Source organism: Eutrigla gurnardus, assembly GCF_963514095.1.
Source record: "Eutrigla gurnardus genome assembly, chromosome: 9".
Taxonomy (NCBI): domain Eukaryota; kingdom Metazoa; phylum Chordata; class Actinopteri; order Perciformes; family Triglidae; genus Eutrigla; species Eutrigla gurnardus.
Genome location: NC_139923.1, coordinates 11,916,900 through 11,932,585, shown reverse-complemented (window position 1 = coordinate 11,932,585; position 15,686 = coordinate 11,916,900). Strand labels below are relative to the sequence as shown.

Below are 15,686 nucleotides of genomic sequence, written 5' to 3'. Positions count from 1 at the left end.
GTGTGTGTGTGTGTGTGTGTGTGTGTGTGTGTGTGTGTGTGTGTGTGTGTGTGTGTGTGTGTGTGTGTGAAAGAAACAAAGAAAGAGGAGGAACAGTGACGGAGCATTTACGTTTGCATGGGGCATGGTCATGCGCTGCTTTTATGAGTTTTCAATAAAAAGCAGTGAAGGGCGACACGGAAGGCCGAGGGGGAATTCTCTCTTCGGAGGCCAGCATGCAGTCGCCCTGTCTGCAACAGCTCTGACCACACCAACCACTAGACATCCCCACACAAACAATAATCTCTCTGTCTCCACAGCCTTAATCTGTTTATTCCGGCTTCATTTTTCTCGTTTGCAAACCATGCACACTCACTGCGTGTCCAGCTGTCTGTCACTCCGCTGACATAAATAAAGTAATAAAGTACCGAAAAGTCCTCCCTCTCTTCTCGCTTTGCATTACTTTGGCGATTTCAAATCTAGAAAAACATCCAGCAATCTTGATTCAGCACGACTCTTGTCCTTGTGTATGCAATCCTGCGGTGGCGGTGCAGTGAGGTTTCATTTAAAAAAAAAAAAAAGTCCCCATAATGGAGCTCATGTTCCCACACTGATACTGTCAGCCACATGTTACCCCAGCCAGCCGCCACTCTAACAGCTGTATTTCTTTATTGAATTCTGTGTGTGTGTGTGTGTGTGTGTGTGTGTGTGTGTGTGTGTGTGTCTGTGAGCTGAAACCTGGACGGCATCGCTGCTTAGCAGATTACACACACTGTAACAGAAGGCTTTGCAGACCTATTTAAACACACATCATGCAGAAACACAGTTTCTCAAGCGGCTGCCTATATCAGTCCGTGCAGCCCCTCTCTCAAAACTTCTTTTTTTCACATTAATGAGAGTGAAGCAAAGGTGACGCAATCCTTGCTTGGATGCCTCTCCAGTAAAGCAGGGGCTGCCAAGAGTGAAGAGCCGCCCTGGCCGGGTGAAGTCAGCGTCTCAAGAACAGTGGAGTTAGTCAGGATAAGTGAGCCCGCTGGGCAGCAGTTCTGGACCAGTAGCCCGATTTTCCAAGGAGTTCCTTGTAGCTAATCCTTCACCCAGAGAGCCCCCACCCCTGCACACAGGGGCTTCATCCACACACACTTCATCTGAGTCTAACAATCCTCATTTAACTGCACTTGTCAAAGATACGCATCCAGACGATGCAAAACATTTTTTTTCCGAAAACTGTAATTTACCAACTAGAATACTAATGAAGAGTTAAAGGTTTGAATAGCAAACCAACAATAACATTACATATTTCATTTTCAAATTTTTTTTTTCCAAAACCATTATCCAAGGACAACGTCTTCTTCATGTTATTGTACAGTATGAATCCAAATGCAACACAACTGGACCACTGCACCTTTGCTGCAGCTCAACATGCGCCCAGCTGACCCGACGATGATTAATATTCTCCTTTTTGTTATTTGAAGATCAGGTTTGTCTCTCAGCGGACTCGCATGCTCCTGCAGCTTTCTTCTCCAACGACGATTTCTCATCTCATATTCAGCTTTCTGTTTTTCTTCCCTCAAGCATCAATGAAAACGCATCTGGCTGAAACCACGGTCCCATCATTCCCACTCCTCATCCATCACGGCCTGTCACAACAGGAGAGGGGAAGTGGTCTAATGCTCATTTGGATATGGGGATGTGGAGAACCGTGCTGGGTCGTGCTCTGATACTCCATACACCCAGCACTAAGACACTATTTAGATTATCTAAGGGAATTGTTTATGCTAAAATTCAGAGCTCAGTTGACCATTTAAGAGTAGCTTGTATTGGCACAGACAACATGGGCGAGGAAACCGCACCAAACAGCCTACAGGAGTATCTTATGAAGACTTACCAAAGCCAAAGGCCGCTGGAGCGGGGATGGGAGCCGACTGGACTGGAGTGGAGGTGTAGAGGCCAGTCACCAGCAGACCATCAAAGGGAACACTGGTAGAGATGGTTACTGAAGAGACAGAAAAGGGGGAAGATGTTTAAAATCGGTGTTACCGTAGAGCTGCAATGTTACTATGTTTCACACCTCGTTCGCACGCTACACAGGTAAGTAGTTGGCGTGATGAACGTGTGTGTGGACAGGAAGCCTGGAAGTGAATAGACACCTCCGTAACATCCTGCTGCTAATGAGCACGGCGCTCCGGTGTTAACAAATGGACATGTAAAGTGACAACATGCGAGGAGGCCAACGAGACCAAACGCCCTGCAGGACGAGAGGAGCGCACACAGATGTGCAAGCAGGTGTTGAAGCAAAAGCAACTAACACACACACACACACACACACACACACACACACCAAAACCCAACAGTTTGTCTCCGGCCAACAGCTCAAGAATGTAATCTAACTCGTCCCGACCAAATCACAGTACTTTCATCAGTCTGTCCCTATTGACAACCATATTAGCGGAGACTGGTGAGCTAATTGACTGTAACCCTGATAGCTTTGCTAAGCCTCCATTCATCACAGGTCACCACCCAACAGCAGCAGAGCAGAAGACCCGCCAGAGGTCTATTATCCAGCTGTACAGATCTACAGCTTAGTGTATCCAGCAGCAAGTTAACTATTGATCCACCCTGTAAACAAAAGGCCCTGAGTGATGGGACCACAGAGCCGGCTACATCACTGGAGGAAAAGAGCTCAGCCACTGGACCGCTTCCAGCCAGACGGATCTGAGCACGGGGGAACGGTCCGCGGCTCAAAGGAGAACGCTCTCCCACAAAAATACACTTTTTACACTTTGAGGAAAAGAATCCTCTGCAGTGGGGAAACATGAAGGCATTGTTATTTCCTGACTCTGGAATCTCCCCCTACTTCTGGTGGGAAAGTGAATGGAAAAAAGGAGGAGACACCCGGGGTGTTGGTGTGTTTTTCACAAGAATAGCAACATGTCTGTTTGGTCCCAGGGCGTTTGTGTGTTTCTAGGGAATCTGGGCAGAGCAGACTCCTGTGTGGCCCAGTCTCTCTGCCTGCCTGTCTGTCTCGGTGACTCCATTAACACGTCTTCACACAAGGCGCCCAGCATGTGTGTGTGTGAGTCTGAACGTGTGTGTTCTGCATGTGTATGTTGGATGTGCTACACCCATAAGTCATAAGAGCACGGTTCAACCCATCTCAGCCCTTCCGTCTCTCCTCCATATCAAAGCCTCAATAATTCATCCCACAACGTTACCATGTCCAGACATGTTCTCCTCTCTTCCCTTTGTCGCACAAATCCAGCTTCAGCACTAATGATGAACAGTTTACGGTACAGTAAACGTCAAGCTTGTTTTAGCTGCTCTGTCTGAATCTTTAAAAATGCCCACTTGAGCGATAAGATTCAAGAATATAGTTGAAACTTTTCAATATAATAAAATGTTTGATTCAATCAGCTACTGACAACTTCCCTGAACACAAAATGAAACCTTTGACAGAATAAAAAAATAATAATAATCCAAAGTCAATTATCTGAAAATATTTTAAGCAACAAGTCATTCATCCGTATTCCTTTTTTTGTCTGCTGGGAGCACTGCAATATTCCAGCAGCACATGCAACGTGTACAAGAAGCTTTGTCGTGAGAAAGATAGATATTTTGCTTGGCAACAGCACCATTATCATATTCAACCCATGTTGCTCAGATCACCTCTAACACGGCAATATCAACAGAACGCAGAGAAGAGGCCTTTCCATTCAAACAAGCAATTATCATGCTGAGCATACATGTGCTCGTCTTTTATGCAATTTTTTTTTTTTGCTCCCATGAATACATTATCTATTCAACAAATCCTCTCCAGAGTGTGGTGAGACAGGTTATCAGTGTTTACATGATGTTGTATTGATCCAAGGCCATGGCATCATGCAGTATTTAATGGAGTAATGGCCTGGGTTTAATGCACTAAGTTGGACCAGGCTTCACCAGCCTCCGTACACACAATGCGCTCATTTCTGCATTTCCACTGACCTGCAAGGTTACACACAATCCATTACTCTCCACAGACACTTGCATATGAGACACACACACACACACAGCCACACACACACACACACACAAAAGATTTTTTCTGCCTTCACCATGCTATTTCTCTCTTTATCCTACGCTTACACCTTTCCCTCAGCCTCACTCCCGTTTGAAGAATCACTGTAAAAATGCTCTCTCCTGCACTTTCCACATCTACTCCCTTCTCGTGCATTTTCTGCTCCCTGGCAGCAGTGTGCATGCACTCTGTTTGATGTGGAAGTTGTGGGGGGGGGGGGGGCGGGGGGGGAGTGTAGGGGAGGCAAAGCTAGGCCCCATGGTTACAATCGAAATACAAGAACAGGGGCGAACAGGGATGGAGAGATAGGTCGTAGTGGAATGGCCCAGGGAGAGCAGCGCTACCTGATCAATACAAATGTAAGATCTAAATTATTTAATAGGCCCTCGAACACCCCCTCTCTCCCTCGCCTGTGGAACCAGCAGACGGATGAGCCAATCAGATCAGATCAGATCACCTGTGGGGGTGCACACACACACACACACACACACACACACACACACACACACACACACACACACACGTATGCACACACACAGATCTAACGGAGGAGGCTGGCGGCCTTTGATGGTAGCCTTTAAAATTCTTGTCCATACTTCATTTCTGAGTACTGTTCACTTGGCTGAGAGGGATGAGAAGCCATGAGGAGGGAATGGGTGTGAACTGTATTTCCAACACTCTCATCCCGACACATTAGCATCTTCTATGTGTTCCCGTGTAAACACACGAGGTAATAGGCACAGTTCATCCAAACATCTGGACTGAATTTTAGGCTCTTCTTGCAGTACAACTTAAAACATACATCAAACTGCATTAAAATAACAGGAGGCTTTTAGTAACAAGAGCTTAATGGGCACAAATGCACGCAAATATATCCTTTTATTCTGTGGAAATACTACGTTAACTGTCAGTTAGTAGTGGGAGAGGAGCTGGATGGTAGGAAAGTGACATGTGAAAGCTGTTCATGAGATATTGAGGAGCCAGAACCCTCTCTAGCAGCCAGGTGTACTCCCTATGCTCTTGATCCCTCCCCCGCACTTTAACTCCACATCAGGGCACCCCATGCTCCTGGACAAGTCTGCCGTCTGTACTTGCGAGTGCACCTAACTTAGGTTTTGCAAAAACATTAATTACACTTCATGCATAGCGCTCACACCCACATGCACATGCTCATACTTTATACTTGAACACACCAGAGCACGTCCCTCGGCCCTCAGCAGGCATGCAATATTGATGATACGATGTGGTGTGCCTCATTACAGACACACACAACTGTGCTCACTCAACTATTGATGGGCCTTGGGCTTTCTTCACTGGATCTACCAGGAGTAATGTTAAGGTAGGACGCACCAGTCCACCACACAACGCAACAAAACACAGATCCTTTTGCTGGTTTAGATGAGTATCATATATAAGACTTCCAAACCTCTTCTGACCACCTGGCAAACACGGTTCCTGATATGAGTTCATCAGCTCACCCTGAAGGATGTAAAAGCATCCTCAACATGGGACAAACAAGGTCCTGGAAGAAGACAGGGGATAGCTTTATTGGACACCAGAGTACTGTAAAGTCCCATAGAGGTGTGCCGTTACCTTTAGAAATGAATGCACCTGAGGCAGACAGAGAATCTTTTCCTCGTTGTTTCCTTCTTTATTTCCATGCAGTGAGGGAGCAGCATGATGGATGGATTGTTTTGGCCAATTTTTTAAACAAGAAGCAGGTCTATTGAACAGTAAAACACAGACCAAAGTGTGGCTCACTGTGTGCTGGGTCAGCAATAACGTTAGTGACATGAAAAATAGGGCCCAGTGACATCCTAAAGCAAATGGAAATGTCTCGCTTTGGGTACAGCAAAGCATGTTCAGCACTGTGTTTGGCTATGCCTGGTGGCATGAGCTCATTCTTAGAAAACAGCATGGCAAGGGACTAGGCTGGACCTGGACAGGAAGTCTGGGAGCTCTGAGAGAAGACCTGATTTACGTTGCGGCCTAGTCTACTTGCATTTCAAGTCCCTGTATGGTTGGCATGGCCTGAACAGCTCCTTTCTGCTCTTTGTGTACAAACACACGTGCCAGTCTTCACCACACCCACATTCATAACCTTTACAGTACTGAAACAAGTCTCAGAAAAATATTTGGTTTCCAAGTCCCCAAGACTGGAAAGACCTGGCTGCTACACAAAGAGGTTCTGAAAAGATTTGATTTGGTACCACTCACTCAGAGTATACAACAGACAGAAAATACCATAGTCTGCCCTGTCGTAGAGATACTGTAGCAGAAGGTATTATCAATGAAATCCCAATGTTTCCCTCGGTGAACCAGGAGGATGCCCTTTTCGTTTCCAATTGGATGGAGGTTTTCCTGGCAACGATCTGGATAAAGATAGCCGACCATCTGACCCATATCCCACTGGCAGACAACACGTGCCCCAGAGAGGACCAGGAAATGGAGGTCAGACAGCGGGGAAACTATAGTTCCATCTGTTTCCCGTGGCCATGCTAGTGTCGGGGTGCCACTTCACTCTGAGCTTCCCGAAGTGGTTCAAACTGTCAGTCACCTGAGCACAAGACCATGAACGATGGTTCGGATACAGAAGGGAAAGACAGGCCCTTTAAAGTACAGGAAGATGCAGACAAACTGCATCTCCTGAGTATGAATATCTCTCTACAGTATCAGAAGATTGTGTGGGAAGTGTGTTTCTGCACATATATGTGTCATGTGGTGTTCCAGTCAGGTCTTAGAGGCATCATTCCATTGCGTAACCTTCTGGCATCCTCCTGGCCTGCTGGCACTGCCATCTGGTGCTGCGAAACACCAGATCACAGACAAGCCACTGAGCTTCTACAGGTCTGCTTAACTGCAACATCTCCAACATTTATGCCTGAAAGCAATTTATCTCGAGGGAGCAGTTTACAGGTCCTTTCATGATCATTGCCAGAGATAAGAATGTGCAGCCCCAGTCTTGTTCTTGGTCCAATATGTTGAGGTTCTACTCTGTTTACCGAGGAGGGGAGTTGAAGCCTTCCTGCCTGCCTAACTTGGCTTCACCCCTGCAACAGACGTGGAGAAAAACAGGAGTGAAGAGGCAGTTCTGTCACAAACATCCTGTTCCTCACACATAATCTGCCTCAGACTCACACTTCATTGTGCTGCTCTCATACCGCGCAATGTATGCGTGGGTCTATTTACATTCATATGAGCTTGTGTGCTCAAGCACAGGTGTGCAAGTTATTCTACACAGAAATATGCCTCCGTTTCTGTCTTCCTAAATCTCCAGAGTATTGCATGTTTTTGTGCTTTAGGGAAAGTAATGTAAAAGTTGTTATTCTACACACAATGCACTTCATACGCTTTTCATTTCATTGATGTGCCAAAAGGTTGACAGTTGATTAACAAGGAAGATACAACCTCACTAGGAAGGCATGTCCACTAATCAACAAGGCCAAATCAGTTAGGACAGAATGTTTCTTCACAGTTTCTAACTGAACATTGCATATTCAGAGGAAGCACATCCCGTTGTGACAACTCAAAGGCAATTCTCTTTACCTGTGAGTGGCTTTGATAGCAAATCATCTCTCTTGGCTTTTAACATTATTCATTTGTCCATTGTACAGAGGCCTCAAACAGCACACGGATCCCATCTAAGTACCAATCTTTACTATGAGACTCTAAATGGGTTTGATAAACGACAGTTCTGTTATATGGACCTCATCTTTATCAATCTTGACAGAATGAGGGGGAAAAGGGTAAGACTGTACTCATAAGACCAAAAAGACATCCGGATAAGAAAGGAGCCGACATCCACAGCAGCAGAATCCTGGATAATAACTCATTAAAAACATCTAGATTTACAGAACAGTCAGCATAAAGGGGAATATCATTCAGCACAAGATGCATAATTGGTGGTTGCTCTAAAGGGTTACATTGTAATAAGGTTCGGGAACGCCATGATTCTTTCCCTCTGTCGCTTGGTGACTGCCAGGACTGGAGAGTGAGCTGTCCTCATGATCAACACCATGTGTTCTGCAGACACAGAAAAGGCTTCAGCCATCCAGCCTCGACAAGCAAAGCATCCATTACTTATCAAAGCCATAGTTAACATGGTAACGCACAAGGAAAAGCCGAGGTGTTTAACATGAGAATAAACCATTTGATATCTAAATGAACACAGGTTCAGAGGAAAGTCAATGCGTCGGGCTTCCCCCTTCCCAAGACAAAATCAAAGGAATGTTGGAAAACACTAAAAGTCCAGTCAGCCTGCAAACCTGGGATACGACCCAAACCACAACTCTGTACACACAACACAGACACGCACACACAAACATACCCTCTGCAACACAAAATATAAATATATTTTCAAAGCTATGGCAAGCTCAACAACACTAAACACATCCATCCATATGTGCAAAGGGACACGTCACATGCACTTGCATGGAAACACACTCTAATGTAGGCGATCGCACTGAGCCAACCGGGAGGGCCAGCTGCAAAAGTACGCACAGACAAAATTCAGACATTGGACACGGACCAACACTGTTGCATAACTCTTTCCAACTCACCTGCTCCATCGGGAGCTGCCCTGATAGGAAACAGGAAGGAGGTAATGAGGGACAAGCTGTCAACCACAGCTCTAACTCCACTGGCTGCTTAGTCAGTCTCAGGGACACCAGGCTACATAGCCTAAGTGACCGTCACCCTCTTTCCGCACCCCACCCCAAACTGCTCCACAACCCGTAGAGCCATGACCTGAAGGCATCCGTCAAAGCAAGGCCTTGAGACTTCAGGCAAGGATGAACAGGGCTTTGCACAGACACTGAGGGACAAACTGACACTTTTTAAGCCCTGTTTGACCTACGTGGACACAGAAGTCATATCTTTGAACAACCAATCAATACCCACATAATTTTGAATAGTGAAATGGAATTCATTAAGATCAACAGATCATTGGTCCCATATCCTGATTTTGACTTCGAAGGTCAAAATCAAAAGCTCATTTTCGGTTTAGAATCAAAATTGTGACACCCCTTTGTGATACGTTCCATGAGGGTGAGCACCAAATCACCTCCATCAGAGATCTCTGCTCCATCTAGTGGGATACATCGATAAAATAAGCATTTCTATAGTAAGAAAGGAAGATGGGACTTAATGAAAGATTGTTTTCACTCTTGGCCTTGTAAAGCACAACAAAATGTGGTTGTATTTAATTTCACTTCCTGTTCATTGATCTTCCTTCTCAGTTTTATCTTTTCTACCGTTGCCGTTAAAATTAACCAACCATCCAACATTGGCGTCGTTTCAAAATGTTGTCGTTTTAGCATAATGGTAATTGGAATTTAATGGCATGTAGTAAATTTATATAACCTGGCCCGCCAGATGGTTATTACACACGACAATCTGAGAAGCTGTCATTGGAAACAGTTTAGAAAAGTACAGCCACTTAAAACAAAATACTTGGCAGCTGATTGGATGAACCATCTGTCAATCAAACTCCTGTCGAAGCCAATTGGACGAAGACGAAAACACGAGAAAAGCCTTCACTGTTGCTCTTTGATTTTCTATCAACGAAGAACTGATTTTATTACCTATGAAGAGCTGCCATTTTTGTTTAGAAGGAGCAGTCTCTTTGTCATCTCGCACACACCTGGCTACGCCTGTGATAACTCCTCACACTACACTGATTGGTCTGTGCTCTGGCTTGCCGGACACAAACTAATTATTTGAAGCCTGAAAAATTCTACTGAAAACTACTCATGTTGGACTTGAAAAATACAATATACCCCCCCCCCCCCCCCAAAAAAAACACAAAAAACAGTCCTGCATTTTGTTTTTTGCTGAATTTCCATCTCTGTTTTTCCAAACCTGCATATTGCAGGCACACTAAGGTTTACAAGATGAAAGAGAATGCTTGAGTACGTTAGCACTAGATTCACCTGCCCTCCTCTTAGCCATCCTCAAGGGCTGACACTTCAAACTGCAGTTTTTATCAACCTGGAGTTTCACCCTCGTAAAAAAGGAAAAGACATGGTGCATGTTGGACAGCTGTTGCTATTGGTGTTCCTAAAAGAGTAACAATTACAAAAGCATACATAATGTAATATAATGTGACCCATCATAAACAAAGCAGGTATAATGTAATGCATTAGATACAAATATAAATTGTGTCAATACATATTCAAACCAATTCAGCTGATTATGTAAAATAACCCTAACCTTTTAAAGATGAATGAACCATGGATCGTGCCATTTGGTCTCATTTCAATCTTTCACAGAACACATCTGCGGATCTCTAACTGATTCTGAAGAAAAAATAAATTGCACACAGATGCAGTTGAAAGAGAACATGGTAACTGTGTATCCTGTGAGTAAATTTAAATTCAGTTCCCAATCTTCAAGCAATCCGAGAGTTTGGCAAATTCTTTAAAGAACTGAAAGGCGTCCTGGGAGCTGGAAGGGAAGGCAGGATATTGTGCCTCACTATTTTGCTCTCTGCTCTTTCTCGGCATGAAAATTACAGATTATGGCCAACTAAGTGAAAAAGTACTGACATTCGTCAAAGTCCGATGTGCCTCCGTGGCTTTTGGGTATGAAATGGGTGGAAGGAGAGTGAGACGGTGTGGAGGTGAAGTGTGTGTGTGTGTGTGTGTGTGTGTGTGTGTGTGTGTGTCGGGAGGGGGGGTGATGGGGTCATAGAGTAGGGTGGAATTGATTGATTTCTAATTAACAAGCTGGTTGCAGTAATGAAAGACTAGATGGTCTCTACTGCCAGGATCAATGCTGAGCATCCCCCTTGACATTCAGTCTTAATCACACCGGAGTGCACTCATTGCTGTAATTAACACTGTCACGCTCCCTCCATCACCCCTCACTCTTGCCCACCTCTTTTCCTGTCTCGACCTCTACCTCAGACCTCGGCTTTCACCCCATAAGAAGGAATCGCTCTGCATCCTCTGCTGTCAAGACTACATGTGCACATCAACAACTGTGTTGAGTCAAAGATGCACGTCGTGATGTTCTGCATCAATCAGGCCTCATTCACAGCCTCAAGTACACAGTCAATGGCTCCCAAATACACCTGTTAGAGGTTCACTAGTTCAAGAGTTTACACATCACTTTTTGGTACTTCTGTCTACCTTACATGTGACTTATTTTAAATAACTGTATCCTCGTCATTTCACTGACAGATCAAAAACAATATATACAATATAAGAGTGTGTGTGTGTGTGTGTGTGTGTGTGTGTGTGTGTGTGTGTGTGTGTGTGTGTGTGTGTGTGTGTGTGTGTGTGAGAGAGAGAGAGAGAGAGAGAGAGAGAGAGAGAGAGAGAGAGAGAGAGAGAGAGAGAGAGAGAGAGAGAGAGAGAGAGAGAGAGAGAGAGAGAGAGAGTGTGTGTGTGTGTGTGTGTGTGAGGTGACAGAGGTTCTTTGATTATGTTAACAACTTGAGGAAAGAGGACAAGCAGCTGAATCCATGCAAAGTGTGATTCAGGCAATTAGACACTTTGAACGACTGCTTAGAATTCGATGCCATTTATCCACAGGAGTCAGACCTGTGTGGTTGCACTACATTAAACAGCAGCCAGCGATGCTGGTTTCACTTGAATTACATAGCTGACATGAGTTTAATGTTTTCACTGAGACAGACAAAATTAATCGACCGTCAATCAATGAGGAGAAGATGAGGATCCAATTCAAACAATAATATTGAACCACGGAATATAATATTCTTTGCTTCATACAGTGAAACCTGTAGGCTCAATTTAACAAAACAAACACCTTGCATAATTATAGTGTCATAAAATAGTGTTACTGTATGAATATTAAATTGTAAAACACACATTTTGCTAACTTTTTGGACATTTTGAGACACATTTCTACAATAAAAATTCAAAATGATGCAACTCAAATACAAGGATGAAATAAAGACGAGAGCAGGGGCGGCAGGGATGCTGACGGTGAGAGAGAACCGGAGTGTGAATTTGCTTTTACTTGAACACTTGAACGAAACATTGTCAACATTCATTTTAAGATTAAGGTTTTGTGATCATTCTGTATTTTCAAAGTAGTCTGTATCATTCATTGCAAAATTTAACCTGATTCTCATGTATTAATGCTTGACAGATCATGTCCTGCCCACTTACAGGGGTGTTTCCAGGACTTGAGGAGATTTTGGCTTAACCCAGACCTCGGTCCAGGGGATCCTACCCCATAAACAACTTGATAAACAAGCTCTGTTTTGATTTTATGCATTCTGGCACATTATTTACATTCAAAATACATGTCATGATTATTGAAAAAAAATAAGTTTGCGCAACAAAAACTGTTAGAACTGTGTTTACTTTTCAGATTAATAAATAATTTTGATGTTATAAATATTAGTTGGTCATTATTTGTTTTATTGTGTAGACACAGAACAATTTCCTATCATATTTATAAACTGGTGGTTATTTATTTAGGTTAATAGTGGTGGAATCTAACAACATATATTCAATTTCTGTACAATGTTGAAGTACTTGAATATATTGAATATTTCCATTTTATGCTTGTTTATATTTCCACTTCATCACATCTCTGAGGGAAATATTATATTATTACTAGATGAATCTGAAACTTTATTTACTTTACAGATTCAGATCATTAAAACACAATATCGGGGCTACACTTTCGGTAACATTCGGCCTCGGCAAAATGACAGAGCTGTCTTACTTTTAAATCTATCATTATTGCATTTTTGCTCTCCAACCATCTTAAAATGCACATGTAGGAAAGAGAAATCCTTTTGTTGTTGAAGGGGGCATCAGCACCCCTCTAGTAAGCTCACATTTTGGACCAATGTCTTTCTAAAAGCCTGCGTACATCCTGGACTGTTTCCATGTACTGTTACTGGCCTGACTGGCAGGCAGAGAGGGAGCTGATGTAAATGCTGTAAATGCTGGTCTCATTTCATATTCTTGATCCCAGGGACAGAAATCAGCCAAAAGAGAGAGGAACGCTGTCCTTTGCATTGAATAGACAGTCAGTCTCCCCAGAGTATAGCGAGGCAGGAAGGTGACGTCTCACTTCCTCTTCATTGTTCTGAACTTCAGTTGCCAATCCTCCCCAACATGCAATCAAACACCTAGTCCACTGAGGTGTAAGACATGCTGCTCCTCTGGGTACCGCTTGGTAGAAAAGACATGTTTCCCTTTATTGATGACAAGTGAAAGGCAAAGGAAAGCTTGCCGTTCAGAAATCTTCCTGATATCTCCTAAAAGCAAGATAAATGCACTAATCTCTGTTTAACTGGGGGAACTCTCTGTGGATGTTCTAATCCTGAGTCAGAGCTCACGGATGACACACGGACCTGTGGGGGCAGGAGGGATCAGGTTTGATATGTGGGATTTCACAACTGACTATTAGGGGTATTAAGTATTTTCAGGGGGCCTGTAAACATTAGCCCCTTCACCCATGCTGTCACTTTCAGCGGCAATACGTGTGTGCATGTGTTCGGATGTGTAATCTGGCGCTGCCAGCCTGCCATGTCTCTGTGGGCAGAGTGGGCCTGGTTGTTTGAAGGAGGGGGGGAGGGGGGGGGGTAGAGCCGGGGCTAATCCGCCTGTGCCACGCGCCGTGTGGCCAGCACCCAGCCAGTTGCACCATGCTACCTCCTCTGTAGTGGGTCCATTGGAGCGCTACAAGGCCCTCTGAATGCTATCAGCACAGACGACACACTGCCCCCCAAGCAGGGATTAGAGCGCTCTCAATGAAACCGCCAGGAGGAGGATCCAGCGCAAGAGGAGGAGACGGAGGAGGAGGTACACAATCCTCCAACAGGAGCTCCATTCTCCAAAAGGAAGAGGCCATCGGCAAAGCTGCCACGCTAATCAACAGCGGCTGGGAAACCACCCCATGAGAACAACACATCCAGCACGGAGGATGGGGAGGAGGGAAGAAAGGTTTTTAAAAAGGATCCATCACTTTTCAAAAATACGGCTTAGAGCCACTTGGTACTCCTTAAGGAGAATGAACAGTGGTCCATTGTTAGGAGGTAGATCGGGATGGGGACATTAGCATGAGTTTGCATAGACCCACACACATAATCTATATATGTGGACCCGATGTTTGGGCTTTCTGTGTTGGAAGAAAAAGCGTTCTAATTATGTTTACAACCTGTTTGTAACTTGAAAGTAAACATCAAAGAGGCAGAGGAAAGGGGGGAGAACTGTAATGTGCCAATAAAAAAAAAAAAATCAAATAGACTGTAGAACGGTGATTCTGTGTGTTTTCTATTGGAAAACTTAGGCAGTAAACACAGTGTGGTTTGGATTCATCCTCACAGCCGCAGGGTCTCAGAGCATGTTGTGTGGGCTCTGTGAGCGGGTGTTCTGTTTCTCACTGTGGTTTACCGGAGGGACCCATACATGCACACTAACTGGTATATAGAAATCCTCATCAGACTTCATCATCAGCAACAGGAATGTGAGAAAGTCACCAACAAAAATGCTACCAAATCCTTTATGCTTCAGGAGTGGAAAAACTAATACGCCATCATATTTGGATTTCCATGTTGCTAAAGCCGTGCCAGGAATCTTTGTCGGTGCTGTTGGAAAAACTTAAAAAGCTCCAGACACCAGAACGGGGACAAGGGAAACACAACAAGCGAGTACATACGAGGACGGCAGGAGGCTAGCATCTGCAGACCCCAGCTTGTATTATCAACAGAGTGGCACTCCAAATCAGGCAAGCCCCCAAAAAGGCAAGCACACACTCCAACATCCTGAAAATACTCACGCCCACTCGTCTGCCCACTCACCAAAGTTACTGAAAACACAACTCACATTTGCTTGTTAAGAGCTTTCTTGTTTTGGCTGCAATAGGAATCCGCTGAGGAAATTGAAAATAAAAAAAAAATTTAAAAATGGAAGGCGCACACCTCTGCCTGGCAGGGATCCACTCACTGTCTTTACATTTCGGAGCTCTCGCTGCCACACCTGGCACGGTGCTGGCACACAAGCCTGGCAGCGGCTAACAGTGTCACCGTTATCGGAGGCGATTCTCCGTGCTCCGATGCAGCAAATCAATTTTCCACAAATGTAGCGTATAGGTGGCATCTGGGCCATCTCAATTATCACGGCGGCAAACTCTCCAGAGCTGCTGCAGAAAATACAACGGTGGAGATCAAATGTGTGCATCTCTGCAAGTTCCTTGCAGTATCATTGCCACCGCTTTATACAGCGTGTTATAATAGCACGTGTGTTCCTGTGACACAGCCATTTAGCACCTGACAGTAGGAAAAACGCTAACCTCCTGTTCGCGTCGTCATGTCACATCCCGTCGTAACATCGTCACAAAGGGGGCGTAATAGCCCGCTGATCGGGGACATTTGTGTTTAGCCGGCGTAACATCTGACCTGTCTCCGTGTCGTGATGGATCACCCACTGAGAGCTGAGTGCTGCGTGCATGGCCGAGCGTGCATGTGTGACAAAGGGAATATTCTCAATGAATATCCATTCTCATTTCTCGCCCATCTGCTCCTTTATAGGGAAGGAAACTGGCATATCTCCGTGAATACAATTCTCTTTAAATGGTTCATCATTCAACGTCCACAAAGACAGAACACCCAAACACACCCAGCGAGCCCATACAAACAGTAATACACTTGACACACTTCTCTGTA

The 15,686-nt window shown here is 44.6% G+C and overlaps 1 protein-coding gene across 4 annotated transcripts in view; it reads right to left on the bottom strand.

Annotated features, from left to right (window-relative positions):
* reln (reelin) overlaps positions 1-15,686 on the bottom strand; it is an 86,048-nt gene that overhangs the window by 64,880 nt on the left and 5,482 nt on the right. For all 4 annotated transcript variants that reach the window (XM_084017135.1, XM_084017137.1, XM_084017136.1 and 1 more), the window contains exon 2: positions 1,868-1,975. In XM_084017135.1, the coding sequence (XP_083873261.1) occupies positions 1,868-1,975 (108 nt within the window). The remainder of the gene's footprint in view (positions 1-1,867; positions 1,976-15,686) is intronic.